The 27,532-nt window shown below is 37.8% G+C and overlaps 1 protein-coding gene across 2 annotated transcripts in view; it reads left to right on the plus strand.

Moving 5' to 3' along the window:
- The window catches only part of SWAP70 (switching B cell complex subunit SWAP70), a 77,410-nt gene that overhangs the window by 11,852 nt on the left and 38,026 nt on the right, over positions 1 to 27,532 (plus strand). For both annotated transcript variants that reach the window (XM_042957621.1, XM_042957622.1), the window contains exon 2: positions 13,712 to 13,852. In XM_042957621.1, the coding sequence (XP_042813555.1) occupies positions 13,712 to 13,852 (141 nt within the window). The remainder of the gene's footprint in view (positions 1 to 13,711; positions 13,853 to 27,532) is intronic.

Genomic DNA, 27,532 nt, shown 5'->3' on the forward strand with positions numbered 1-27,532 from the left:
GACTTGAGCCAACATTGAACACTCAACTGCCTGAGCAATCAGGCACCCCTCAACAAAATATCTTTCATTCTTTGCTTTCCGGTTGGTTTATGTATCTTATGAATAGTGTCACATGTTCTGTTCCAATGTAGGCATTTAGCCTCAAAAATGTTTAACTTTACTAGTTACAAAAGTAATTGAGCCTGGCCAATGTGTCAGTTGAAAATACAGTAGTCGGTGTGCCTGGGTGGCTCAGTCGGTTGGGCGGCCGACTTCGGCTCAGGTCATGATCTCGCGGTCCGTGAGTTCGAGCCCCGCGTCGGCCTCTGTGCTGACAGCTCGGAGCCTGGAGCCTGTTTCCGATTCTGTGTCTCCCTCTCTCTGACCCTCCCCCGTTCATGCTCTGTCTCTCTCTGTCTCAAAAATAAAAATAAACATTAAAAAAAAAATTACAAAAAAAAAAAAAGAAAAGAAAATACAGTAGTCCTCCCTTATCTGCAGTTTCGATTTTTATGGTTTCAGTTACCTGCAGTCATCTGTGATCTGGAAGCAGTATGTGTGTATCAGAAAAAACACGTATCTAGGGTTCAGTATTATCCATGGTGTCAGGCATCAACTGGGAGTCTTGGAATATCTCCTGTGCTTAAGTAGGACAACTGTATAAAGGAAGCAAGTTGCAGTAAAGGGCTTTTATTGTGTGAAACACAATGTAAAAATATGGTTAATTCTTGTGAACTTGGCATGTATATTTTCTCCCTAATCTTTAGTGTTATGTTTCTATTAATCATTGTGGTAGAAGTTATTTCTGTTGAGGAACTAAAAATCTGATTACAAAAAATGGGGTTAGGGGATTGGAATCAGGAGTGAGCCTATAAAAGTCTTTGTAAATATTTTTTATATTTACCAAAACAAAGCAGTAAAGACAGCTCTCCAAATAAAGAGCATGTAAGAGATATTTAGAAATCTTAAAATGGTAATAATGGATTCTGGGTGATTTCCTTTCTTCATTTCTTATTTGCTAATAACTTGTCAGTGGGATAACTTGGAAATTTGGGTTTGTTTTTTTTTTTTGAAATAACATGTAAACTTATACTTTATTAAAGATAATACACAAACTGTGAGGCACTGTGTGTATGCGTATGGCCCTCCATCTGAAGCGCCAGTGTGCATTTCTAATCTTATGACTCAGAGTTCTTAACCTTCTTGATCACCATTTTGTATTTCCTTTGGGGTCTCACTATAATCTTGAGGTACATAGTACCTGGAAGCTAGAGACAGAAGAGGCTTTGAATGACCTTTTCTCACTTACTCTGTGCCATTACAGAGTAGCTATGTTCTCATTCCCTCTCAACAGGAGGGTTTTTATTATAGTATCCCCTCAGTGGATAATTAGCAATTGGGACTCGAGATATTCCAACTTGCCTACACAGTCTCTCTTATGTGTATCCCGGTTCCTTTCCTATAACATAAGTCTGAGGTAGCCCTTTGTCTCAGCTTCCTTTACCTTCCCCAGGGATTCATTTCATAAATCTATTTTTCTGCTCTGCTTTCTGCTTTATTTCCTTCATCTCATTGTACCTTCAGGTTCCTTTTTTTTTTTTTAATTTAAACTCTGTGTCTACTTGAAACTTCAGTTCTCAGAATTAATTGTGGAAACGTATTTAGGAGTAAATCTGCATATAGTTGAATTTCATATATAATGAGATCTTGTGATTAGGGAGACATTGCTACAATTTTGGAAAAACGAATTTTTTCATCTTAGGATTCTTCTGTGCCTTCTATACCTTTTGCTTCTTCAGGAATAATTAGCTTTGTTTGGTAATCAACTATATTTGATTTGGATCAGGAGAGTGGTGTATGTGAACATGGTGTACTAGCCAGAAGAAGTGATACTAGTTAGGATAAAAGTTGTTCTGGTTAGATGGACAGTATTGAAGGTATTCTACTTCATTGCATAAGCAGCTCTGGGAGGGTGGAACATTATCTGCCTTGCCATATGGATGTTGGGCTACATTTTAGATATTTTTGTTCTTGGACAGAATAGATGGTTAACATACATTTGTTGGCTGACTATATTAGAATCAGTAGTTCAGACCTGATCCTGTAAAGCAGAGAAGTTACTAAAACTTTTGGGTAGATATAAAAGTGATAGAGTTTTGAGGTTATTCTGATGATATGAGTGTGGTAATTAGAGGTGAGAGGCTGAAGATGGGGAAACCAGTTGGGAGCTCTGTAACAGTTGATGAGTAAGTTGATGAATGCCAGACTGGGATGGTGGCGGTAGGAATCAAAACAGATACGCTTCTTACCTTTATAGAACTTTTAGTCTTATGAATGATACAGACCAGTAAACTGGTAATTCAAATATAGTGAGATAAAGAAAGTACACATTTCCCCTAATGCTTGTGGAATCTATTCATGACACCGGCATATAATCAATTATTTCATTGGTGGCTGCAAGATAGTGATTTTTAAGATCAATTCTATAATTTTTGTGTAATGACAAGTGCCAGTTTTCCTACTCTGTTTAAACTTTCACCTAAAAAAAAAAGTGCTGGAAGCATAGAAGAGGGGAACCTACCTTGCTTACGGCGAGGATTGGAGGAGTTAGGCCAGAGAATGCTTCTAGAGGAAGAGAGACATTTGTCACTGACCTTAAGGGATGTGTCAAACTGGTCCATAAGAGTATCTGTGATGAAAGATTTGGAAAGTAATCCCTTGGAAATGCAGGAAAAAGTTCAAAAAGAGCACTAGTTGGGGAGTCAGGAAATCTGTCTGCGCTCTGATACTTGTGTGGCCATGGGAAGTCACTTCTTTCTGGGCTTGTTTTCTCATTTGTAAAATGTGAAGTACCAGATGAGATCTTTGAAGGTTAGCCTTCTAATTTAACTATGTTAGTTTGATGTGTTTACCACAGTCATATCCTGTTGAGTGTTTGCTATGCAGCAGCTCTTTGTTGGGGTCTCAGAAGGGAGAATGGGACCTGCTGCTGGGGGCAAGGAGCCCCTGTTTCCCCAGCGTTACATGCTCTGGTTAGCTCTAAGCTGACAGAGCACCTCACTCAGTGGAGAGAGGAGCTGGCACTGGGGGGTGCTGAATTAGATTTAGCAGTAGGGTAAACTGTAAGTAAAAGAGGTACAAGAAGAGGAGATTCCATAATTTTGTTGTTAAAGGAATGGTAGTGCCGAAGTCAGAATCAGGGTGGGAAACCTGTTTTGGGGAGAAGGATGATGAGTCCTCCTTTGGATTTTTTGGATGTGAAGCAGATCTAGTATTAGTTAGAGATATAAATCAGAGTTCAGTTGATAGGGCAAAACTGGAAGGAGACCTGAGAATTATTAGAATAGAGATGACTTAGCGTTGTCCAAATAAAAGCACTTTTGAAGAAGGGAATAAGGAGAAAGAAGAACGCAGGACTGAAAATTGAGCTTTGGGAAATGTCCACATTGGGAGAATGAGGGGTGAGGGAGGTAGGCACCTTTGTGGAGGAAGGAGAAGAGCCAAAATAAGTCTAAGAGAAGGGGGATGATCCAGATTGCCAAGTGCCAGAGACTTGGGAGAGTGATTTGTTCAGAAGGTATCTGTCCCATGTTGGGTTCTCCAGGAAGCAGATGCTGAGACAGAGTTGGGAGTGCAAAAGGGTTATTGGGGAGAAACACCAATGGAAAAAAAAAGAGGAAGCAAGATTGGGAAAAGAAACTGTCAAACAGAGATAGGGACTTGACAAAACTGGGAGCAAATGATGCCACCATCTTGCTCAGTCCATTGGCTGAGGGGGACCCTGAAAATACTAATAGCTGGAGGCTCTTAGCTAACCACAGTCCTTGTAGCTGGGTAGCAGTTCCTTTCTTGACGGATCTGAGTAGTACATCTCTGTCTGCCACAGAATCCTTTTGAAAAAGAAATTTCATGAGATTGATAGGGATGGAAGCCATATTATGGAGACCATAAAGACAGAGTGGTTAGGAGAGAGGACAGCAAAGTTAAACCTCAGATTTGTGATCTTTAACATTACCTTGGGTGTACATTGTGGCTTGAGATTTTCTTTTGGAGAAGATTGTACTATATTGAACTATTGTACTAATTTTTCTCTCTTCTGTTATAGAGTTCTCTCTTAACACTTATTCTTATTGAGTCATTTCCTCAAAAATCTCTACTCAAATTTTGAGGAACTGGATTGCTTTACTAGACCTCAGTCAGATGAATTATGCCTGCTAGTTCTGGTGGTAATAACTAATGGGGGCATTGTTTTTTACTCTAAAAGTGATCTGAATTAGAGATTACAATAAAACAAAAATTCTCTCTTGTGGAATATAGTTGTAATATAGTGAAATAAATTCAAAGACCCAGAACTAGGTAAAGATGGAGAAGCAAACTAAACCAAAAAAACAAAACAAAACAAAACAAAAACAAACACCAAAAACAAAACAAAACAAAAACAAAAAAAGAGAGAGAGAGAAAAGAAAATTCTTAAATGGGGCTCATTTAGCAAACATTTGTTGAACATCAGGTACTCTCTCATCAGGTACTTTATTAGGTTTTGATATTGCATAGATGGATAAAATATAGACCTTCCCTTTATGGAACTTACAGAGTGGTGGGACAGAGACAGACACTTATTGGAGTTAAATCTTCAAAAACAATTTTTTTTTCCTTCTGTAGTTTATTTATGTTGAGAGAGAGAGAGAGCAAGCACAAGCAGGGGAGGGGCAGAGAGAGGGGGAGAGAGACAGAGAGAGAGAGGGAGTCCCAAGTAGACTGAGCCCAATGCGGGGCTCAATCCCATGACTGTGAGATCATGACCTGAGCTGAAATGAAGAGTCTGATACTTAATTGACTGAGCCACCCAGGTGTCCCATTTTAAGTGATTGATCTTCTTTTTTTTTTAAATTTTGTTAAATGTTTTTATTTATTTTTGAGACAGAGAGAGACAGAGCATGAGCAGGGGAGGGGCAGAGAGAGGGGGAAACACAGAATCTGAAGCAGGCTCCATGCTCCGAGCTGTCAGTACAGAGCCTGGTGTGGGGCTTGAACTCACAAGCTGTGAGATCATGACCTGAGGCGAAGTCGGATGCTTAACTGACTGAGCCACCCAGGCACCCCAAGTGATTGATCTTCTTAAAGACATTTGTTTATGTTGTAGTCAGGTGGGAGGCTGAAATCTAAGGAAGCTATCCTACATTGGGAGCCTTTGTTGCCCATTAAGTGGCTTCTTCAAGAGACATAGCAAAGGATAGTTCTTTTGGGTGACTGAACGGAGTTAATTTTATCAACTCTATAGTCCTATAATGATCTCTCTTTTCATATTTTGTAATTTTATTGGTATTCTCTAGCTGTAACCCCTAGACATATTTCATTTAAAAATTTTCCACAACCTACAAATTTCACTTTTTCTGATTATAAAGATAATACATAGAATATTCAGACAACATATTGAAGTATAGAGGTAAAGGTAAAATACTGAAAATTCCATGACCAAAGGCAGATGCAATTAACTTTTCAGTGAATGTCTTTCTAACATCTGTATCCCTCCTTTTTCCTCCCCTTCCTTGCTTTGTACGCATACACACATGCATATACACATACATATATATCCTTTCATATATATGGGACTATATTTCATATGCTTTTGTAATCTCTTTTCTTGAACAAGTGTTAGGGTCATCCTTTCTTTTCTTTCTTTCTTTCTTACTTTCTTTCTTTCTTTCCTTCTTTCTTTTTTTCTTTCTTTCTTTCTTTCTTTCTTTCTTTCTTTCTTTCTTTCTTTCTTTCTTTCTAAGTTTATTTATTGAGAGAGAGGGAGGGAGGGAGGGAGAGGAAGGGGCACATAGAGAGGGAGAGGGAATCCCAAGCAGACTGCTGTCAGCATGAATCCTGATGTGGGGCAGGGCTCAATCTCACAAAATGTGAGATCGTGGCTTGAGCCAAAATCAAGAATCTGACATTTAACTGACTGAGCCACCCTGGGCACCCCAGGGTCATCTTTCCATTATCACTGCACATAGATACAGACAACCATTCTTAATAACGGCTGTGAACTATTTCACTGTTTTGATGAATCATGTTTTATTTAACCACTTTCCTGTTCATTGATATTTGAGATGTTTGGATGCTCTCAGCCAGGGATGATGCTAAACATCCCATAATGCATAGGACACACCTCCCCCTGCTCCCTGAATAAAGAATTATCGGGTCCAAAATGTCAGTAGTGATGGAGAAAACCTTCTCTATTTCTTCTCCAGTGTTGAGTGGTGGCAATCCTTACTCCCTTATATATCTGTTTAAATACCAGGTATTGTTACTCAGGCAATAAGTAATAGCTCTTTTAATTTGCATTGTTTTGATTACTAGTAAGGATAAGCATCTTTTCCTATTTTTATTAGTCATTAGTTTTTTTTGTGAATTTTCCATACATGTCCATTGTCCATTTTTAATTTTTTTTTATGTTTATTTATTTTTGAGACAGACAGAGCATGAACGGGGGAGGGGCAGAGAGAGAGGGAGACACAGAATCGAAAGCAGGCTCCAGGCTCTGAGCCATTAGCCCAGAGCCCGACAGGGGGCTTGAACTCACGGACCGCGAGATCATGACCTGAGCTGAAGTCGGACGCTTAACCAACTGAGCCACCCAGGCGCCCCATGTCCATTTTTAAATAGGCTTTCATCTTTTACTTAATTTCTAAGAGTAATTTGAATTTTGGAGCTATCTGCCTTTTTATGGTGTCTTTATGGTGTCTCTTTTTTTAATGTTTATTTATTTTTATTTATTTTGAGAGAGAGAGAGAGAGAGAGAGAGAGCAGAGGAGGGGCAGAGAGAGACAGAGAGAATCCCAAGCAGGGCGGAACCTGATGCAGGGTTTGATCTCATGAACGGTGAGATCATGACATGAACTAATATCAAGAGTTGGCTGCTTAACCAACTGAGCCACCCAGGCACCCCTATGGTGTCTCTTTTTAAAGGAAAATTAAAACACTTTTTATGTGGTCAAATTTACTGATATTGTCAGTTTGATATCTGAAGAGGAATAAGTTAATGAAGTATCTGAAATAACTTATTAAAGATGGTTCATTTAGAATGCAATCCTGTAGCATTTACTGTAGGTAGTTTAGTGGCATATAGTCTATGGACAACATCACAACAGGTGGTTTTGAGTTAGATGTGCTGCCATAGTCTGTTCATAAGTGTTATGCTCTTACTAGTAGTCTCTGTGAAGGATGTGGATATAAGTGTTATGAAAGGTTCCCTCCATCACTGAGCTGCAGTTAGGTATTTGAGATACTGCTAGCATATGAAGTCATTCATTCAAATGCTGAATAGGAGTTCAGTGGACAGGAGGGCCAGTAAAGGTTTCTTAGAGTTTGCGGAGAATGACCCAGTAACTAGACAGAAGGGAATGTTCTAGCATGCTGTTATTGTGGGACAGGCGGATAGACTGGGGTTCTCATCCTTGTTTTGTTACTAATCAGTGTTTGACTTAGGCTAAGCCTCAGGCCCCAGTGTTCTTATCTGTGAAATAAGGAGATAGGAGTAGGACATTCCCTAAGATTGTTGTCATTATTAAAATAATATGGTTTTACTGTTGAAAGAATTTTTAGAAAGAATTTGTTCAGCATTTATTGAAATTGATTTCAATTTATTGAAAGCCTTCTGCCTTTTTTTTTTTTTTTAATTTATTATTTATTTTTGGGACAGAGAGAGACAGAGCATGAACGGGGGAGGGGCAGAGAGAGAGGGAGACACAGAACCGGAAACAGGCTCCAGGCTCCGAGCCATCAGCCCAGAGCCTGATGCGGGGCTCGAACTCACGGACCGCGAGATCGTGACCTGGCTGAAGTCGGACGCTTAACCGACTGCGCCACCCAGGAGCCCCAAAAGCCTTCTGCCTTTTGAATAGCATGTTAGGTGCTGTGGGAATGCAAGGATAGGTAAGACATGGGCCTTTCTTTCAGAAATTTACCATCTTATGGGAAAGCAAAATCATGTGTGGTAGTATAAGATAAGAGCTACAAAGTGATTGGGAGATGCAAAGTGAGGAAAGCCTATCTTGATTTTGGGTGGTGGAGGCTTCTGAAAAGGATGGCATTTATTTTAGGTAGAAATGGAGGCATAGGGGTGGTTGGAGCAAAGGCCTTGAGGGAAGGGGGGGTGGTACAGAGTTTGGGTGGGATACAGTGAGTAAACTTGTTTGGTGGGATTTGTACAGTTGGTGCATAGCAGCAGGAAAAAAAAGCTAGAAAGATAAAGAGGGCCTGACTTGTCTAGTGACTTAAATACAGGGCTGAGAACTTATTTGGGTCTTGCTTCTGTAGGCTTTTGATGAATTTTAGATGAGAGGATAATGTGATGGAAGCCTTACTTTAAAATTAATTTGGTAAAAGTGTCTAGGATGGTGATTGCATTTAGGGACTGAGTCAACATTGACTTTGAGATTTCTGAGACTGAATACAATGAAGATAATTTAAGAGAAAGCAAGCAAGACTTAAAACAGTGATAAGCAGGATGAAAGGATATTGTCAGGAAAGGGAAAATGACTCTATGTGGTAAGGGGCATGACCTCTATTAAGACAATGCTCTTAAGGCAGGGCATAACACCGGTAGGAAATTGGTCATTCTGGTTCATTGTTAGGAAGAGTTTTCTGGTAATTCGCCATTAGCATGAAATTTTATAAATCAGACAGGAATTTTCATGTTTTAAAAAAAGATTGCTTACTATGAGTTATAATTCTATGATTGTGTTAGTTCAGATAAGCTTGTTGGAATGGAGATCCCCACCCCCCTTTTCTTCAGTGTTGAAGTTTGTCCATTACGCATATCCTGTAAAGGGAAACTGTGACTTGTGTGTGTGTGTGGGGCACATTTCAGAGAACCTTTATAATCTCTACATCTTTGGGAGGGAGGAGGGTAAACATTATGCACTTGTGTGTTAAAACACCATTTAGTTGTTCATCATCCTTGATTTCGTTTTCATGATAGTTGGAGCAAAGCACATAAAAAGGGTAAATGGCAAACCACTGAACAGGAACAGACCAACGAACAGGGCTCATGCAGTTAATTAGTCATCTCTTGTCAGCAAAGGCCCTGCAGAGGCAATAGTAGATGGCTCTGAAAGAATGGGAGAGATGGGTTTTTGGCATGGACGTGGATCTTTTATTGTAGTGACAATAGTTTATTCTTCAAATCAGGGGAATGAGAACAAAGTTGCTTAGCAATCATGTGGGCGCTAAAAGAATGGCCTTTGGAGGAGCTGGCATTTGAAGTTGGATAAATTCAACTTTTTTGAGAAACTTGCAAACACTCTGATTAGAGTGATTCAGGGGCAGTCCTTATACAAACTGAGAACTTGCAGCCTTGTTTCCTCCCGATTGCTTTTGTTCTGATCTGCTTTCCAGCTTCCTCATCTGCAGAGGGGGCTACTCCCTCTTGGAACTCATTCCCCCAAAGGTAGATACTAGGAGATGGGGGCCCCTTGAGAGAGAATGGTCTCAGTGTTCTGACATATATTCTTCACCAGTGGATTTAACTCGGCTCCACAAAGTAGTGGAGCCATCTTGTTGGGTCCTGGAGAGCTGACTAGGTAGGGCTGGGGGAGCAGCAGTCAGTCCATCACTGCAAATTAGCTACAACGTGCATGCACAGCTACACAGTCATAGGGCTCTCTGTGTTTCCAGAAAGAGAAGGAAAGTGGCAAATGAGAAAAGGGCATCAGAGCAGGAGACTTAGGTTCTAGTCCCAGTTTCACTGCACATAAAACTCTGTGATTTGGGCACATCTCGTAATTTCTGACTCAGCCTCTTCATCTGTGAAATAGTAGTAATACCTACTTTCTCAGGGGCAAGACTAAAACCAACCGATGGATGATATGAGTCTACTCTGAATAGCATAATAACCTACTGGACAAGCTTATGGAGTGTTTACTTCTTGTTAATAGTTTATACTCTGGCCTTCAAGATTCTAGTTTCTTTATACATTTTATTTTTTGTTTAAAAAAAACTTGAGATACTGTCTAGGCTTTTAAAAAATTGCTCATAAAATTTTTTTTTTAAGTTTAAAGATAGCACACAATGGTTTGTTTCTCTTTTAGTAACAAAACCTTTTCATTGAGCTATTATCCAGTTTGTTATTTTGTTTGAAGACTTCTCTATTCTAGGCCATATTGAAAAAAGCTGAATTTCTGATCAAATTATAGCTCTTTTTGCTAAATTCATAAAATGAGTTTGGGTTGACAGTTAAGGATTGGACTTAAAAATTTTTTTTGTTAGAAGCAAGATTAACACCTTATTCTGCAGTAAGGATACTGACTGAGCGAATAAACAGCAAAACATTAAACCATTATAAAACAGCAAGTGGCAAACCACTGAACAGGAACACACTGCACGAGCAGGGCTGGTGCTCAGGTCTCCTCCAGGGTCCTTGTTACTATTGAGTCCTGTCTCTCTCACTATTTGTTGTTGTTTTTTTTTTTTCAATATATGAAGTTTATTGTCAAATTGGTTTCCATACAACACCCAGTGCTCATCCCAAAAGGTGCCCTCCTCAATACCCATCACCCACCCTCCCCTCCCTCCCACCCCCCTCTCTCTCACTATTTGTTTAAATAAAGATAAAGGCGGTTAAGAAAATTGTCATTGAATTCCACTATCCCTCTGTTTCACGAAAGTACTGTTTAATTGTCCAAGGCTGAAGTCTAGAATTCAAATCTAAATCTTTAGTGGGATCACTGATTTGAACCAAGCACACATACAAAGAACATTGTTGATTTTAGAGAACTAAAACCATGATGTTCCTTATTACTAGAGAGTGTTGGACCAGGTATTACAAAACCTGAGTTCTAGTCTCAGTTCTGCTAAATAACCCTATTTAAAAAAAAATTAATACATTTTTATCTCTTTGAGCCAGTACTCATCATCTGTCAGATGAAAAAGATGACAGTATGGCATCCAAAGACCCTGCCAGGACTTTAATTGGAAGATCTGTGAAACCCAAAGGTAGAGCAAGGGAGGTGTGGGAGAGATTGGTGTCTTCTTTTTGTACCCTGAAGCGTTTACATTAATCATCTACTTTTCTCAAGTTATTTCCCTATCTGAAAGTCTCCAATTGCCCTTTCCTATCCAAAAAGCTCTCCTTGTTTTAAGGCCTAGGTTACATTTCATGTCCTCTGTGAAGTCACCTTAGCACACATTGTTTTTCCTTTCTGAACTCATTTATTGCCCTTACTTCTCACTCATCTGTTAATCATGGTACATTGCTGTGGAATATGTCTTCCTTTTATACCTAACCTCTAGAGAATAGGTAGGTTAATGTAGAAGAAAAAATATAGACTTCAAGGATAGATTTAGCTGTATGACCTTAGGTCAGCCACTTATTAAAAATACCTGTGTAATTTTTAAATAGAACACTTTTGAATAGGTAAAATTTTTTTCAAACTTAAGAAAAAGAGAGGTACAGTGAAAAGTCTTCTACCCCTGGTGTACCATCAAGCTAGTCTTCCCCCTACTGTTATTAGTTTCTTACATATCCTCTTAGAGTTTCTCATTTTTTCTTTCTTTTACATATAAGATGGCACACTATACATAGTCTTAAGCATATTGCTTTTTTCACTTTATTTTGGATATCTTTTTGGATCCACAGGGAGCTTCCTTATTGTTATTGTTTTATGAACACACCAGAATTTAACCAGTGGTTGGGAATTTTTACTTTGATTAAAGTCCTACATGATTTCAAATTTGAATGACCTTTGAGCCTTATCTGAGAAAATTGCTTATTTCTCTAAACTCTTACTTCTATAGTACATTACAGTTTTTAAACACTTTAGATTCTTGGCACCTGGGTGGCTCAGTCGGTTAAGCCTCAACTTTGGCTCAGGTCATGATCTCACTCTTCGTGGGTTTGAGCCCTGCATCAGGCTGTGTGCTGACCGCTTAGAGCCTGGAGCCTGCTTCGGATCTGTGTGTGTGTGTGTGTCTCTCTCCCTGTCCTTCCCCTGCTCCCACTCTGTTGCTCAAAAATAAAGAAAAGTGTTTTTAAAAAAATGTATAAACACTTTATATTCTTGAAGTTGATCCTCACAGAACCTCTTTGGGAGGAGATAATTACTCCCTAGGTTTTACTAGGTAAATAGTGAAAGGAAATATCTATTTGGGTCTTTGCTGACTGTGGTGCAAGATTCTTCAGCAAAAGCTCTACCGTGTTCTTTTCATGTGCTCTACTATTGGCAAATAGAGGTTTTGCTTGAGAAACACAGCCTGCTTTGTAGGGGCTGATAAAAGTCTTCATTACTTCATTTATAACCATTTGTGAATTTACTTCCTTTACTTTACTTACTTCCTTAAAACCAGCAGAGCATGTAGAAAAGGATCTCCACATAAATGAAGCTTTGAGAAACAAAACAAATATAGAGAGAAGATATGCAAATATTCTTTTTATAGGTTAAATTTTTTTCATCTTAAAAAATCCTAACTGAAATATGTGTATGTAGAAAAAAGTGACTTGCTTAATGGCATTGAAAGTCTTCAATGAGATGAATGTGGTTCTTCAAGTGATTAAATGCGTAGAGCTGAGAAAATATGGAATATTTTAACATCTGATTTAACATCTGATAAGATTCTCTGTTGAAGGAAGTATAGCCTTAGCTATGTATTTTGATTTGTTTAGAGTGCACAAATGAAATGGGAGGGATTTAAGTTTTATTTTGAAATTTTCATTTAATATGAAATGAGGTTAGTACTGAGATAGCCCAAACTGCTAATTCAACTACCTGATTGTTAAAGTATGCACTTAGGTTATGCCAAGACCAGTAATGCTTTATATATGGAATGCAAATTTTCTGCAAAAGATTTCAACCATTTTGGTGACTTCTGAGATATTTTGCAATTGATTTTTCTCTTCTTTCTAAACCAGGCCCTTGATTTCTTTTCGCTTTTTATATTCATGTTCTTTTATATTTATGCTGAAAACAGCCTAGTATCGTAGAATTTTAGAGACATTTGGACACTTAGAGATTGCTAATTAATATTTGGTACATTTGTGTATTAACTTGGCCCTTTGTGTTGAACAAGTGAGAACACTGAAGCCCAGAGAAATGTGAGTGGCTCAGGTCAGTTACTTTGTCCAGAACCCTGTGCTGCAGCTGCCCAGCACCACGTTCTTTCTCTTACGGTTCTGACACTGCTCTACTTGGGGAGAAGTTTAATTTTGAAAACATCCTCTTGCTCTTAACCTCCTTTTTCTTTCTAATGTGGGCCAATTAATAAAAAACTATAAGGAATATTATAGTCACAGATAAAAATTTTTGTTTTAATTTGACTAGAGTTGAAACACGATGTACATTAGTTTCAGGTGTACAAAATAGTGATTCAGCTTCTTTGTATGTTAAGCTATGCTCACCACAAGTGTAGCCACCATCTGTCGCCATACAGTGCTATTACAATATCATTGACTGTATTCCCTATGCTGTGCCTTTTATTCCCATGTATAGTCACAGATCTTGCTTGGAGCCGGCTCATTGTCGGTATGTAACAGAGACTTGTTTGCAGTGAACCAACACTGGGGAGGGAATGAGGTAACAGACAAGTGAGGAGCTGGCAGCCAAGAAGTACTCACCCGATACTTGCTGGCTTATTCTCCATTTTTCTCTCCCTAGGTCAGGACCAACACACACTGAGCCATTGTGTTCAGTGAAGCTGCCATGTGCTGGGAAGTGGATGCCTTTAAACAACTTTCTTTCTGCCATAGGTCCTTTCTCATAACCTGTGCACGGTGCTGAAGGTTCCACATGACCCTGTTGCCCTTGAAGAGCACTTCAGGGATGATGATGAGGGGCCCGTCTCCAATCAGGGCTACATGCCGTATTTAAACAAGTTCATTTTGGAAAAGGTATGCTTCTAATGTCTTCCTGTTTGATTCTTCCTGTTTGATTTGCACATTTCAAGTGGGTCCTAGAACCCCTTTTTGGTGAGTTCACTGAAGAGTTCAGGTTTGAGCCATCATGAGATAAATCAGAAAGGAAAGAAAGAATGTGAGATATTGCTTCCTATTTCTTCTTCTTCCCCTCTCTTCTAAAACTTGGTTTGATGTTTTCCAGCTTGGTTCATTTTTTTGAAATTAAGAGCTACCTGTATTTTCTATTAGTCTGTGTAACTGTCTTCTCTCAGAGTGCTGTTAACTTCTGGTTCCACATGTATTGGCAATGATTGTTAAAGAATGGGTATGTTAGGGTAAACTGTGAATACTAAAGGTGATGTTAATTATCTTTACTAAATAGCTATTGTACAGCCAAGTTTTCATCATAGATTTTCAGGGTGCCACTCAGGTGCTTCTTGTGGGGTATATTATGAGTGAAGATCTACAAAAACCTATTATATATTTGGAAGCCAAATATAACCTATTGGCATTTGCTGCCATGTTCAATTTTTCCCTTGGTTTGGGTAATTAAAAACTGACACAAAAAGGGGTGCCTGGGTGGCTCAGTCAATTAAATGTCTGACTCTTGATATTGGCTCGGGTTATGATGCCACAGTTGTGAGATTTAGACCCAATCATGAGATCGAGACCTGATTGTGAGATCGAGACCCATGTCGGACTTGTGCTGAGTGGGCATGGAGCCTGCTTAAGATTCTCACTCTCTCTCTCTCCCTCTGCCCCTCTTTACTCTCTCTCTCAAAAAAGAAAATTGGCATAAGGTGGTGAATTAATGTACTTTGATTTCTTTTTAGAAGAAAATAAACTGTTGGCACCTTCAAGTAATTAAAATATTAGTGATTAAAAAATTATGAAAGGTAGCATATTCTTATTATTAAATAGGCAGTTAATACAAAAATATGTGAAATAAAAAGTGAATGTCCCTTTACTCTTTTTAGACTCATTCTCCAGGAGTAACCACTGTTAACAGTTTGGTGAATATCTTTTAAATATATACATGCAAACACACCTATATAAGTGATAGTGTTTTGTTTCCATATGGCTAAGATGCTATACATATAGTTCTTCAAATTATTTTTTATAATTGAACAGTATATTAGTGTCATCTTTTTCCATATTGTATATATTTAGTTTAGATATGGAAGTAGTCATATATTCACATGAACAGTTGAGAAATTCCTGCTTTTGCCTATTTATAACATCAAGCCTGAAAAGTTTTGGATGTATTTTAAAAATGCCCGTTTTTAAATGTTTATTTATTTTTGAGACAGAGAGAGAGCGAGAGTGAGAGACAGCATGAGTGGAGGAGGGGCAGAGAGAGACACAGAATCTGAAGCAGGCTCCAGGCTCTGAGCTGTTAGCACAGAGCCTGACATGAGGCTCGATCTCATGAACTGTTAAATCATGACCTGACCCAAAGTCGAATGCTTAGCTGACTGAGCCACCCAGGTGCCCTTAAAAATGTCTTTCAAAAAGTGACAGTGATAATACGTTTAAACTAAAAATAAAGTATGTTTAGGGGTGCCTGGCTGACTGAGAGGAGTATGTGACTCTTGATCTTGGGGTCAGGGGTTAGAGCCCCACATTGGGTATAGAGATTACTTAAACAAACAACAAACTTAAAAACATTTAAAAACTGTATTTTCCCATCACCTAAATATCACAACTATTTGCATATTTGTTTCTGTGACTTCTTTGGATTGTTATTGCTGTATACATTTTTTATAGTTTAGTGTTTTTTCATAATAGTAAAGTGCAGTAATTAAAATTTATGGTAATAAGTTAAACTAGTAGTTTGGAAAATGCTAAAATGTTGGTGAGGATTCTTTTTAAAATTACATGTTTTTCAGAAATTTTATAGCAAAGGTTGTCAAGATTACAGTGTGTTCATTTATGTAGTGTTCATTGTACCTGTATCTGTTATTCCATATCAGCCTCACAATACAATTTTCTGCTCTTTGTGTGTTTGTTTTATGTGTATTTGTGTTACGTTTTTAAAGTATTTCTCCTGAAAAGATGGTAACATTGCTTTGATCATGCCTAGTAATTAGGAAAAAAGAGAAACCACATCATAATGAAATATAAGATTTAATCAAACTCACAAAAGCTACAAATTATGTGATTCCATTTATATCATGTGTCCAAAACAGGCAAACACATGGAGATACAATGTAGATTAGTGGTTGACAGATGCTGATGGGAGGTGGGAATGGAGAGTAACTATTAATGGGCTTGGGGTTTCTTTTTGGGATGATGAAAATGTTCCAGAGTTAGGTAGTGATGATGGTTGCAAACCTTTGTGAATATATTAAAAACTACCAAATTGCATACCTTAAAGTACAAATTTTATGGTATGTGAATTATATCTCAATAAAAAATCTTTTAATCAAATTGTACAGAAACTGATTAAAACTTCATAGTATGATGCTGTACTATTTTCTGGAGTTTTTTCCTGGCTGCTGTTCTATTCATTGATCAGGTGGCTCATTTATGGTCTGTAGTTGTATTATAAGTAAATATGTCTTTTAAAAAAATGTTTATTTATTTTTGAGAGAGTGCAAGCAGGAGAGGGGGAGAGAGGAGGACAGAGAATCAGAAGCAGGCTTTGTGCTGACAGGCTGACAGCAGCAAGCCTGATGTGGGGCTCAAATTCACAAACTGCAAGATGGAGATCATGACCTGAACTCAATCAAGTTGGATGCTCAGCTGACTGAGCCACCCAGGTGCCCCAGTAAATATGTCTTAAATTCTGCAAATGTTTGATGACCTGCTGTGTGCATGTGTTTAATCTTAAAAATTATGTCCGTTATTAAAATATAGAACAGTGGTGCCTGGGTGGCTAAGTCAGTTGAGTGTCCAACTCTTGATTTCGGCTCAGGTCATGATCTCTGCTTGTGCGTGCTCTCTAAAATGAAAAAATAAAATAAAAATAAATAGAACATTGGGACATTCTCAGAAATCTGAAAATTGCCTTTTCAGCGCTAGAATTTGTGTGGGGTGGGTGAATGGATAGAGAAACATGGTTTCATATCTTGAAATGCTGTACTCTTAATACTGCATTTTTTTCTCGTTGGTGTAACTTTCTTTAAATATCTTGAATTTTAAGTTTTAAAATGTTTTTTGTTTTGGTATTTAGGTATTTTATTGACTTATTTTTGAGCTAGCAGGAGCAGGGGAGGGGCAGATGGGGAGGGAGAGTGAGAATCCTAATCTTGATCTCAGGACCGTGAGATCATGACCTGAGCTGAAATTAAGAGTCAGATGCTTAACCAACTGAGCCACCCAGGCACCCATATTTAGGTTTTTTAAAGTTTTTTAACTGGGGGAGAAAATATAGCAGTATTTTAAAAGTTCAAAATTAGCCACTAAATTTGGAGAAAAACTTATTCACAAAATGAGTGAGGATGTGATGAAACAGTAAGTTCTTGTTTATTATTGCTTAGCCACCTGGAGTGGAATTTTGGCAGACCTTCAGTCCAAGTAAAGCAGCCAGGGTTTCCATGGTGTGGGTTTAAATTGAGCAAAGATTATTGCCTTGTTTTGAAAGTTTGTTGAAAAAATGCCAATAATAACTGGAGAATGTTAACATAAAACGTAGAGATGGTCATCAGTTATGCAAAGAAGATATAAAGTAATGATCAAACATTTGCAAGATGTGATATATATGTCTGTGTCATATACATATGTGTATGACACACACATGTATACTATCTCATTTGATCCTCATGTTAATCCTGCAATGCATAATTGGACTTCTTTCCAATTAGCTCAGGAGGAAACAGAGCATAATGTTGCCTAACTGATAAGGGTTAGATAGATTTTTTTTAAAGTTTATTTATTTATTTTGAGAGAAAGAGAGTCTTAGCAAAAGTGGGGGAGGAACAGAGAGATGGAGAGACAGAATCCCCAGCAGGCTCCGCACCATTCTCGCAGATCCCAGTGGGGGGCTCGAACACATGAACTGTGAGATCATGACCTGACAGCGATCAAGAGTCAGATGCTTAACTGACTGAGCCACCCAGGAGCCCCAGGGGTTAGATAGATTTTAGACCTGAGCCATTTAATTTCTCTTAACTGAGCCACCCAGGCACCCCAATTTTATTTTATTTTTAAGTAATCTCTACACCCAACATGGGACTTGAACTCACATCTCTGAGATCAAGAGTTGCATGTTCTACCGACTGAGGCAGCCAGGCGCCCCCTTAAGTGTTTTTAAGATGATTCTTTTCTTGTGATTGATTAGTATCTGGTGTTCTTTAGTGTTCATTCTTCTCAGTTTTCCCCCAGGTTGTTTTAGAGGTTTTCTGCCTTTGCCTAGAATTATTCTGAAGGGGTTGGGACCAAGAGATAAATTATGTTGAAATTCACTTTCTAAAAAGTAATTTTTCCATTTGATTTCTGTATTTACTTCTTCAGAGATTATCCTTCCTGTTCTTCACATTGATAGAATTGATTTTCAGCTTTTCTGAGACATCGAATGATTAATATGCTTATGTTCTCATATCAGATATTTTGCCTTCCCTGAGTGTTGGCTTTTTAATTTTTTTGCTTGTTTGTTAAATTCCTTCTTTAATAAAGAATGGAATTCTATAAACATCTAGGAAGAGTGTTTTTGTGAACTTTCTCCTCTTTCTTTTTGCAAAGAGACATTATACCTGGATTATCTGACAGTGAATAATTGAAGAAAGCAGTATATTGTTACCTTTTTACTACTGATCCCCAATAGACTACATCAAAAGCTAGTCTGCTTTAGCATATTTATGTGGCAACCTAATTCTTGCATGAGATTTAATAGCCTGTTAGGCTTTTGGGTTCAATCATTGTCAATTCTTTTCCCTGATTCCGCATATTAAAGGTTGATCTGGGCTATTATGATTTAAACCAGTAATCCTTTGGGAAGATACCAAGTCCTTATTGGGGAATCTGCTGCTTTTCTACCATAATCCTTTTCTTTTTTGGCCTTTGGCTTTTGGGAAACATATGTACATATAAAAGAAAAAAAGAAACCTTTCAGTTCAATACAATGTCCCTTCTCTAGAGGTTAGTAGCCTCTGCATTGTTTTCCTAGGCTGACATCAGATGCTTGCTGTTCATGTCAGTTACAGTTCTTCCATAAAATGAGGTTTCAGTTTTCTGTTACTTGAATGAATATACCTTCAGCAATCAAAATGTCTTCAAATGTGTGCCTAACAACTATCATTTAATAGGAAGTCATATTGCTCTTAAAAACCCAAGACTATGTTTTTGGGCAATTCTTCTTAACTGTCCTTTAGCCATGTTATTTCTTCTTTCATTGTTGCTTGAAAGTTTATAGGATTATTTTGGCACAATGGCCAAGTTGGACTCTACATTTTCATCATATTAGTGAAGTTATACAGCACTAAAAACTTCTGAGTGAATAAAGAGGTTAAATGATAAAAACTATGGATGACTTTATGCCCTTGAGTACTGTGGCCAGCAATACAAGTCTAAGAGTGATATAATTTAAATAATTTTTTTTTTCAAATAACCAGTCTTATTGAGTATTCGCATGCCATGCAATTTAAGTATTTAAAGTGTGCAATTCAGTGGTTCTTGGTATAGTCACATTTTTTGTGCAGCCATCATCACAGCCAATTTTACAATATTTCCCCCACCTTCCTTCAAGAAAACCGTACCCATTAGCACTCACTCTCTCCTTCCCCACACTCTTAGGAAACCACTAATCTACTTTCTGTCTCTATGGATTTGCCTATTCTGGACTCCTATAATATAAGGCCTTTAGTGTCTGCCTTCTTTCATTTAGCATAATGTCTTCAAATTCATCTACATTGTAGCATGTGATGGCATTTCATTCCTTTTGATGGCTGAATATTTCATTATAATTATACTACCTTTTGTTTGCACATTTATTCGGTTATGGATCTTTGTGTTGTTTCCACTTTTTGGTTATTGTAAATTTGCTGGGAGTGTTCATGTTCAGGTTTTTGTGTGGATATACATTTTCAATTCTCTTTAAATTGGATGATGATGGTATTTAACCCATGAGTATACTACCTAGGAATGGAATTCTTGGGTCATATGGCAACTCTATGTTTATTTTATTTATTTATTTTAAGTAAGCTTGATGCCCCTTGTGGGGCTTGAACTCATAACCCTGAGATCAAGAGTTGCATGCTCCACCAACTGAGCCAGCCAGGCCCTCCGGCAACTCTATGTTTAACGTTTTGGGGAACTATAAAACTGTTTTCCAAAGCAGACGCACATTTTACTTTCCTACCAGCAATGTATGAGGGTTCCAATTTCTTCATATCCTCACAGTGCTTGTTATTTCCTATCATTTTGATTTTAGCCATCCTAGTAAGTATGAAGTATGGTATCTTACTGTGTTTTGATTTGAATCTTCCTGATGATTAACGTGAAATATTATAATAAAAGCAGTTTCTTTAATTGTAAAGGAAACACAGGTTATTGTTAGAAATTAAGAAAAAAGAGGAATTTATTAAGAAAACATATATCATCCATAACCTTACCATCTAAAGGCAGTCACTATCATTTTGATCTGTTTGCTTTAAGTCTGTTTTTTTTAGCTGTCTTTGTATATATTGTTTTTCAAATTTGGATCATATTGAAGACATAAATATTGCCTTTTCCATGCCATTAAATTTTTTGAAAACATGAATATAAAGATAAAGTGGTAACATTTATTTAGAGTTTACTATGTATCAGAAACTATGCTAAATATTTTAAACAAATGTTCTAATTAATTCTTTATATTAACTCCATGGGTTAAGTACCATCATTAATACCATTTTAAAGAAGGACTGGGCTTTGGGTTAAGTTGCTTGTCTAAGGTTACCCAGCTACTAAGTGACTGTATAATCGTTTTGTACCATGACTTTATAACGATTCCCTTTTTGGTGGGCTTATATTTTATTTTTATTTTTTTTTCCACTTTTATAAATAATAGTGCTATCCTACGTAAATCTTTATCTGACTCTGATTCCCTTTTTGGGGTAGATTATTTGAAGTAGAATTATTGATTGAAGAGTATGAATGCTTTCTGAGAAAACATATTCTCCAACCAATGTCTAAAGCATCAAATTGGCCAATTTCCCTGTCTTCTGAGAACTGACTCTGTGCCATAGGAACTTTAGTCTTTAGCTGGTTTGGATGAAAATTCTAGTTTAGAGAACACGTGATTTTAGTTTTGTAAATACTTTCAGAACTTTGAGTCAGAATTAAGATCTATAAATAGTATTGCTATCTTGTATGGATTTTAGTGAAAAGAAATATATATGTTGAAAATAAAGGGGTGCCTGGGTGGCTCAGTCGGTTAAGCGGCCAACTTCGGCACAGGTCATGATCTCGCGGTCCGTGAGTTCGAGCCCCGCATCGGGCTCTGTGCTGACAGCTCAGAGCCTGAAGCCTGTTTCAGATTCTGTGTCTCCCTCTCTCTGACCCTCCCCTGTTCATGCTCTGTCTCTCTCTGTCTCAAAAATAAATAAACGTTAAAAAAATTAAAAAAAAAAAAAAAGAAAATAAGAACAACTCTACATATTTCTTTCTAAGATATTATCTTCCATTTGGACACCCTGAAACCATTGGCAGCCATTATTAGTTTTCCAAAAGGTGTGAGGCAATTTATTATGTATGATATAAACTGGGATTTTGGAGCACAGTTTGCAATCTTAGATGGGGTAGAGTATGGAATCATAGATTCCTAAATCTTTTGTAGGTAGAACAGACCTTGTGATGCTCTCAATTTATAGATCTATTTTAATTTAGCAAGCACTTGATATTGAACCTATACCCTTCAATAGTTTGCTGTTGTTTTTAGGTAAAGTGCAACATCCTTATCATGGTGTACAGGGCCATGTTTGATTTGGCCTCTGCCAACCTCTCTGCCCTCCTTTTCTTCCTCTCCCCTTATTGTCCCCTTCTCTGCAGTTATGTTGGCCTTCTCTCTGTTCCTCATATTACCAAGACCGTTCCTGCCACAGAGCCTTCAGACATGTTGCCTCCTCTGCTGTAAGGCTTCCTCTACCCAGAACATGCATCTAACTCCTGTTCATCTTTTAGGTCTCAGCTTGATCGTCACTTCCTCAGGGAGGGTTCTCCAGGTTGCACCCTGCCCTTCCCAGAGCTAACCTGCTGCTCTGTAATGTGTTCTCCCATTGTAGCATTTAGCACATTTTCATCATATAGATGGTTGTTTTGTTGCTCTATTTTTTGATACCTGATATGCCTCTTAGAGTGTAACTTCTGGGGTAGCAAGGACTGGTTCACCATCGTACAACTCTGTTGATTGTTGTCATTGTATGCAGAAGTTTTTAAGTTTGATGTAGTTGATTCTCTATTTTTGCTTTGTTGCCTGTGGCTTTTAATGTCCTATCTAAGAGAACATTGTGTATTCCAATGTCATGAAGCTCTTCCCCTAGTTTTCTTCTAGTTTTATAGTTTTAGGTCTTACATTTAGATTTTTACTCCCTTTTGCATTAATTTTTATATATGGTGTAAGGTAAGGGTCCATTTTCTTCTGCGTATGGATATTCAGTTTTCCTAGCACCATTTGTTGAAGAGACTATCTTTTCCTCAATGTGTAGTCTTGGCATCCTTGTTAAAGATCATTTGACCACATATATAAGGGTTTATTTCTGGGCTCTCTGTTTTGTTGGTCTATATATCTCTCTTTATGCTAAGTACCATACATACTGTTTCGATTACTGTAGCTTTGTAATATGTTTTGAAATTAGGAAGTATAAAGCCTCCAGTTTTGTTCTTCTTTCTTTTTTTTTTTTTTTTTTTTTTTTTTTTTTAATTTATTTTTGGGACAGAGAGAGACAGAGCATGAACGGGGGAGGGGCAGAGAGAGAGGGAGACACAGAATCGGAAACAGGCTCCAGGCTCCGAGCCATCAGCCCAGAGCCTGACGCGGGGCTCGAACTCACAGACCGCGAGATCGTGACCTGGCTGAAGTCGGACGCTTAACCGACTGCGCCACCCAGGCGCTCCATCCAGTTTTGTTCTTCTTAAGATTATTTTGGCTATTCATGGTCCTTTGAGATTCCATATGAATTTCAGGATGATGTTTTCTGTTCCTGCAAAAAAAAAAAAAAAAAAAAAAAATGCCACAGAGATTTTGATGGGGATTGAACGGAATCTGTACATTGCTTTGGGTAGTATGGACGTTTTAACAATATTAAGTCTTCCAGCCCATCAACACTGGAGGTCTTTCCATTTATTTATATCATTTTTAATTTTTTTCAGTAACATTTTGTAGTTTGCAATGTATAAGTCTTTTGCCTTCTTGGTTAAGTTTATTCCTAAGTATTTAATTCTTTTTGATGCTCTACTAAATGGGACTTTAAAATTTTCTTTTTTAGATTGTTTATTGTTAGTGTATTGAAACACAACTGATTTTTGAGTATCCTGCAACTTTGCCAACTGATTTCTGAGTGTTCTGCAACTTTGCCAAATTTATTAGTTCTAAAAGGTTTTCTTTGTGGAATCTTTAGAGTTTTCTACATAAAAGAAAGAGCACGTTATTGGCAGATAATTTTACTTTTTCGGTTCTAATTTGGATGCTTTATATTTCTTTTTTCCTTTTTTTGTTTAATTGCTCTGGCTAAGACTTCCAGTATTGTGTTGAATAGAAGTGGTGAGAGTGGGCATCCTTGCCTTGTTCTGATCTTAGAGGAAAAACTGTTTTTCACTGTTGAGTATGATGTTAGCTGTGAGCTTTTCATACATGATCTCATTTTGTATTTTTTTAAAAAGATGTAAATGCCATCATTTAGTATGCTTTTACCATTGAGCATGACTAAACTAAAGAATAGTGCCATTATATTTTAGAGAAGGAATAAGCCAACAGACAACTTATTAAAATTAAGTAATATAATTTTTAAAAAAAATTTTTTTTTAACGTTTATTTATTTTTGAGACAGAGAGAGACAGAGCATGAACGGGGGAGGGTCAGAGAGAGAGGGAGACACAGAATCGGAAGCAGGCTCCAGGCTCTGAGCCATCAGCACAGAGCCCGACGCGGGGCTCGAACTCATGGACCGCGAGATCATGACCTGTGCCGAAGTTGGCCGCTTAACCGACTGAGCCACCCAGGCGCCCCAGAAAATTTGTTTGGTTTCTAATGCCATTGCAATCTGATTTTTACCCAAACTTCTTGACTCTCTTGAAGGTAACTAGTAACCCCTAAATTGGAAAACCAGTGGTCTGTTCTTAACTCCTTTTTAATCTCTGTAGCATGGCACTGTTGATCAAACTTCCTTAACTGTTTCCTCACTCAATTTTCATATCTTTGTGGTTCTCCTGCCACTTTGTTCTTTCGGTCATCATAATTCCTCTTCCTCCTCTAGTTTTGTAATGTCTGTATCCCCTGATGTTCTGTTTTTTGATCCCATCTCTTTTCTTGATTTATGTTTTCTGTCAGTGATCTCATTTGACCATCATGGCTTCAGTCATCATCAGCAGGCAGTTGACTGACAAGTCTGCCTCTCCTCATTTGCTACAGTTCCACTTCTTTGTCTTTGGACACCTCCATCTGAATGTCTTACTAGACCTTCAAGTTGAAGATGCTCATAATTGAAAACTTTATCTTTCCTTCTGTCTTGCTTTTGTCTCCTTCATCCTGTATCTGTTCCCCAGACTTGGTTGGTGTGATGTTTCTGCCATACCTTTGCTCATGCTATTTCTTCTCCTGTCTTTTGTGTTACTTATCCTCATACTCTTCAATATACTTCAAGATCCGCTTCAAATACCATCTTTTCTGTAAAGTACTAATCTGAGCAGTAGATGACCTACTCATTCTCTGCTCTAAAACCCTTCAATTGGGAGTTTCTTATGGACTATTTCTTAAAATTATGAAGCTGTTTGTGATTTGGTCTATGTTTGCTTTTCTAGCCATAAATCTAGGCACTCCCCCTCAGGAATCCTATAATTCGTCACATAATCCACATAGAATCACTTCTTGTTCCTCAGGTAAGCCTATATGCTTTTGTGTACATGTCATTTCCCCTTAGTGTTTTTTAGGGGTGCAGGTGGATAGAGTTGATGGTGGTGGCCTGTGAAACTAGTCCTATAGAGGTGTCTTACATTATATAGATGTCCTCCATCTATTGAGTTCTATAAGCAGTTTAGCATAGTGGAAAGAGACAGCATTTGAACCTTGATTTAAATGCTAGTTTTGATATTTACCAGCTACATGAACTTGGTATTCAATTTTTCTGAACTTCTGTTTCCTGATATTTATAAGCCATGTGAACTTGGTAAAAGTACTCAATATTTCTGAACCTCTATTTCCTGATCTGTAAAATAGGGGCAATATTTAGCCTTACAAGGCTAATAGCAAGTTTAAGTAAGCAACTGCATATAAAATGCCAAGCATATGCTAAGTCCTCATAAATGGTGTTAAAAAAGAAAAAGGAAAAAAAAAAAGATGCTGCAGCAGCAACTACTGCTTTCCCTTCAAGGGATCAATTGTGTATGATTGTGGTGTGAGAAATGGTGTCAGACTGAGACAGGGTACTGCAGGCAGAGCACAAAGGATATCGTCCTACTCCTGGGGAACTGGTGTGCCAACCACATGTCCTAGTTAGGGATCCAGAGAAATTTCTCCGTGTAGTCAGCTAGTGACTTCTTCCTTCTGGTACACATAACGCTTTGTTTCTATCTCTCCAAACAGAAATGCTTTGCACATATTGTCCTGCCAGCCACTCTGCCTTCTTTAGTACATCTTACTTATTGTCCCAGAATATGGCTTTTAAAATGCAGGCTGTATATGGTGCTCCTATCCACTCTTTCAGTACAGATAAATCCTAACTCCTTAATATGGATTATAAGGCTCTTTATGATCTGGCCTTCACCTCTCTCTCGCGCCTCATCTTTAGCTGTGCCCCATGCAGTGGTCACTTATCATTTTTTGTCTGCCCAGTATCTGAACTCTTATGTTTGGGAAATTGCACAGTGCCTTGGTGGGGGAAGGACCTGTCTCACATCTCAGATATTGAAAAGTTCAGACACTCGTGAGTGACACAGAGGATCAAAGACTGGGTCAGTGGCAGCAGTGATGGCCTCTTGTTACATTGGCAGCGGTGTCTGTACTATACTCTTACCATGCATAGTTTCAGCTGTGGTTTGGACTGACTAGCCTACATCGGTAATGACTTAGTTTCAGAGCCTAGATTTTCCATCCCTTGTGTTGGATCTTTGAGGTTACCCATTGTTTTTTCGATGAATTCTTTTTCTGTTTAAAGGAACCCAGGGTGTTTTCTGTTATTTGCACTTACGAAATAGCCTTGAATCATACCACTCTTTAGCACCAAGTGCTCCATTCACATTAAACTTATACAATACTTCTGAACTGACCATGGTTGTCTCCACCTCTGGGCTTTCTCACATTGTTCTACCTAGAACTCTCCTTACCCCATTCTTGAACTGTTTGCATTTTGTTTTCCCCCAGTTTTATTGAGAAATAATTAACTTGCATCACAGAATAACTTTAAGCCTCACAGGATGGTTTGATTTACATATATTGTGAAATAATTACCATAATAGGTTCAGCTAACATCCATCATTTCATACACATACAATAAAAAGAAAAGAAGGAAGAAAAAAATAAAGGGGAAACATTTTCTCCTTATGGTGAGAACTCTTAGGATGTATTATATCCTTAACAACTTTTCTATGTCATACAGCAGTGTTAGCTATAGTCATTATGTTGTATATTACCTCCCTTGTACTTGTTTATTTTATAACTGGAAGTTTGTATCTTTAGACCACCTTATTCCAGTTCTCCCTCCCCCCACCACCTGCTTCTGGTAACCACAAGTCTGATCTCTTTTTCTATGAGTTGTTTTTTTTTTTTTTTTTTTAGATTCCACATACAAGTGAGATCATACAATATTTGTCTTTCTCTGACTTATTTCACTTAGCGTAGTGCCTTCAAGTTCCATCCGTGTTGTTGCAAATTGTAGGATTTCCTTATTTTTTATGGCTAAATAATATTCCATTATATATATATGTGTGTGTGTGTGTGTGTGTGTGTGTGTGTGTGTGTGTATTACAATTTCTTTATCCATTCATCTATCAATGGATACTTAGGTTGTTTCCATGTCTGGAAAATATTGATAAATTCCATATCTGGAAAATATGAAATATTGAAAAATTCCATATCTGGAAAATAGCCCATGTCTGGGCTATTGAAAATAATGTTGCTGTGAACATGGGAGTACAGATATTTACCTGAGTTAGTGTTTTTGTTACCGTTGGATTATTATTATGTATATTATAATATATATATTATTATATTTCCAGAAGTGGAATTGCTGGATTGTATGGCAGTCCTATTTTTAATTTTTTGAGGATCCTGCATACGGTTTTCCATAGTGACTATACACTGACTTTTAATGATCCTTTGAATTGCACTCTGTTGTCATGTTACTTTTTCTGCAAATCTTCCCCTAGTTCTTAAGATGGGTTAGCTCCTCAGTGTTCCCACAGAACCCTCTGCTTATTTCTATTATAGTACTTATCACACTGTATTGTAATTGTCTTGGCATTCCTTGGAGACATGGGCTACTACTACATTAAGTATCTTTGCATTGTCTCTGGCAGATCGTAATTACTATCTAAATTTTATCT

This window comes from Panthera tigris, chromosome D1 (genome assembly GCF_018350195.1).
Source record: "Panthera tigris isolate Pti1 chromosome D1, P.tigris_Pti1_mat1.1, whole genome shotgun sequence".
Taxonomy (NCBI): domain Eukaryota; kingdom Metazoa; phylum Chordata; class Mammalia; order Carnivora; family Felidae; genus Panthera; species Panthera tigris.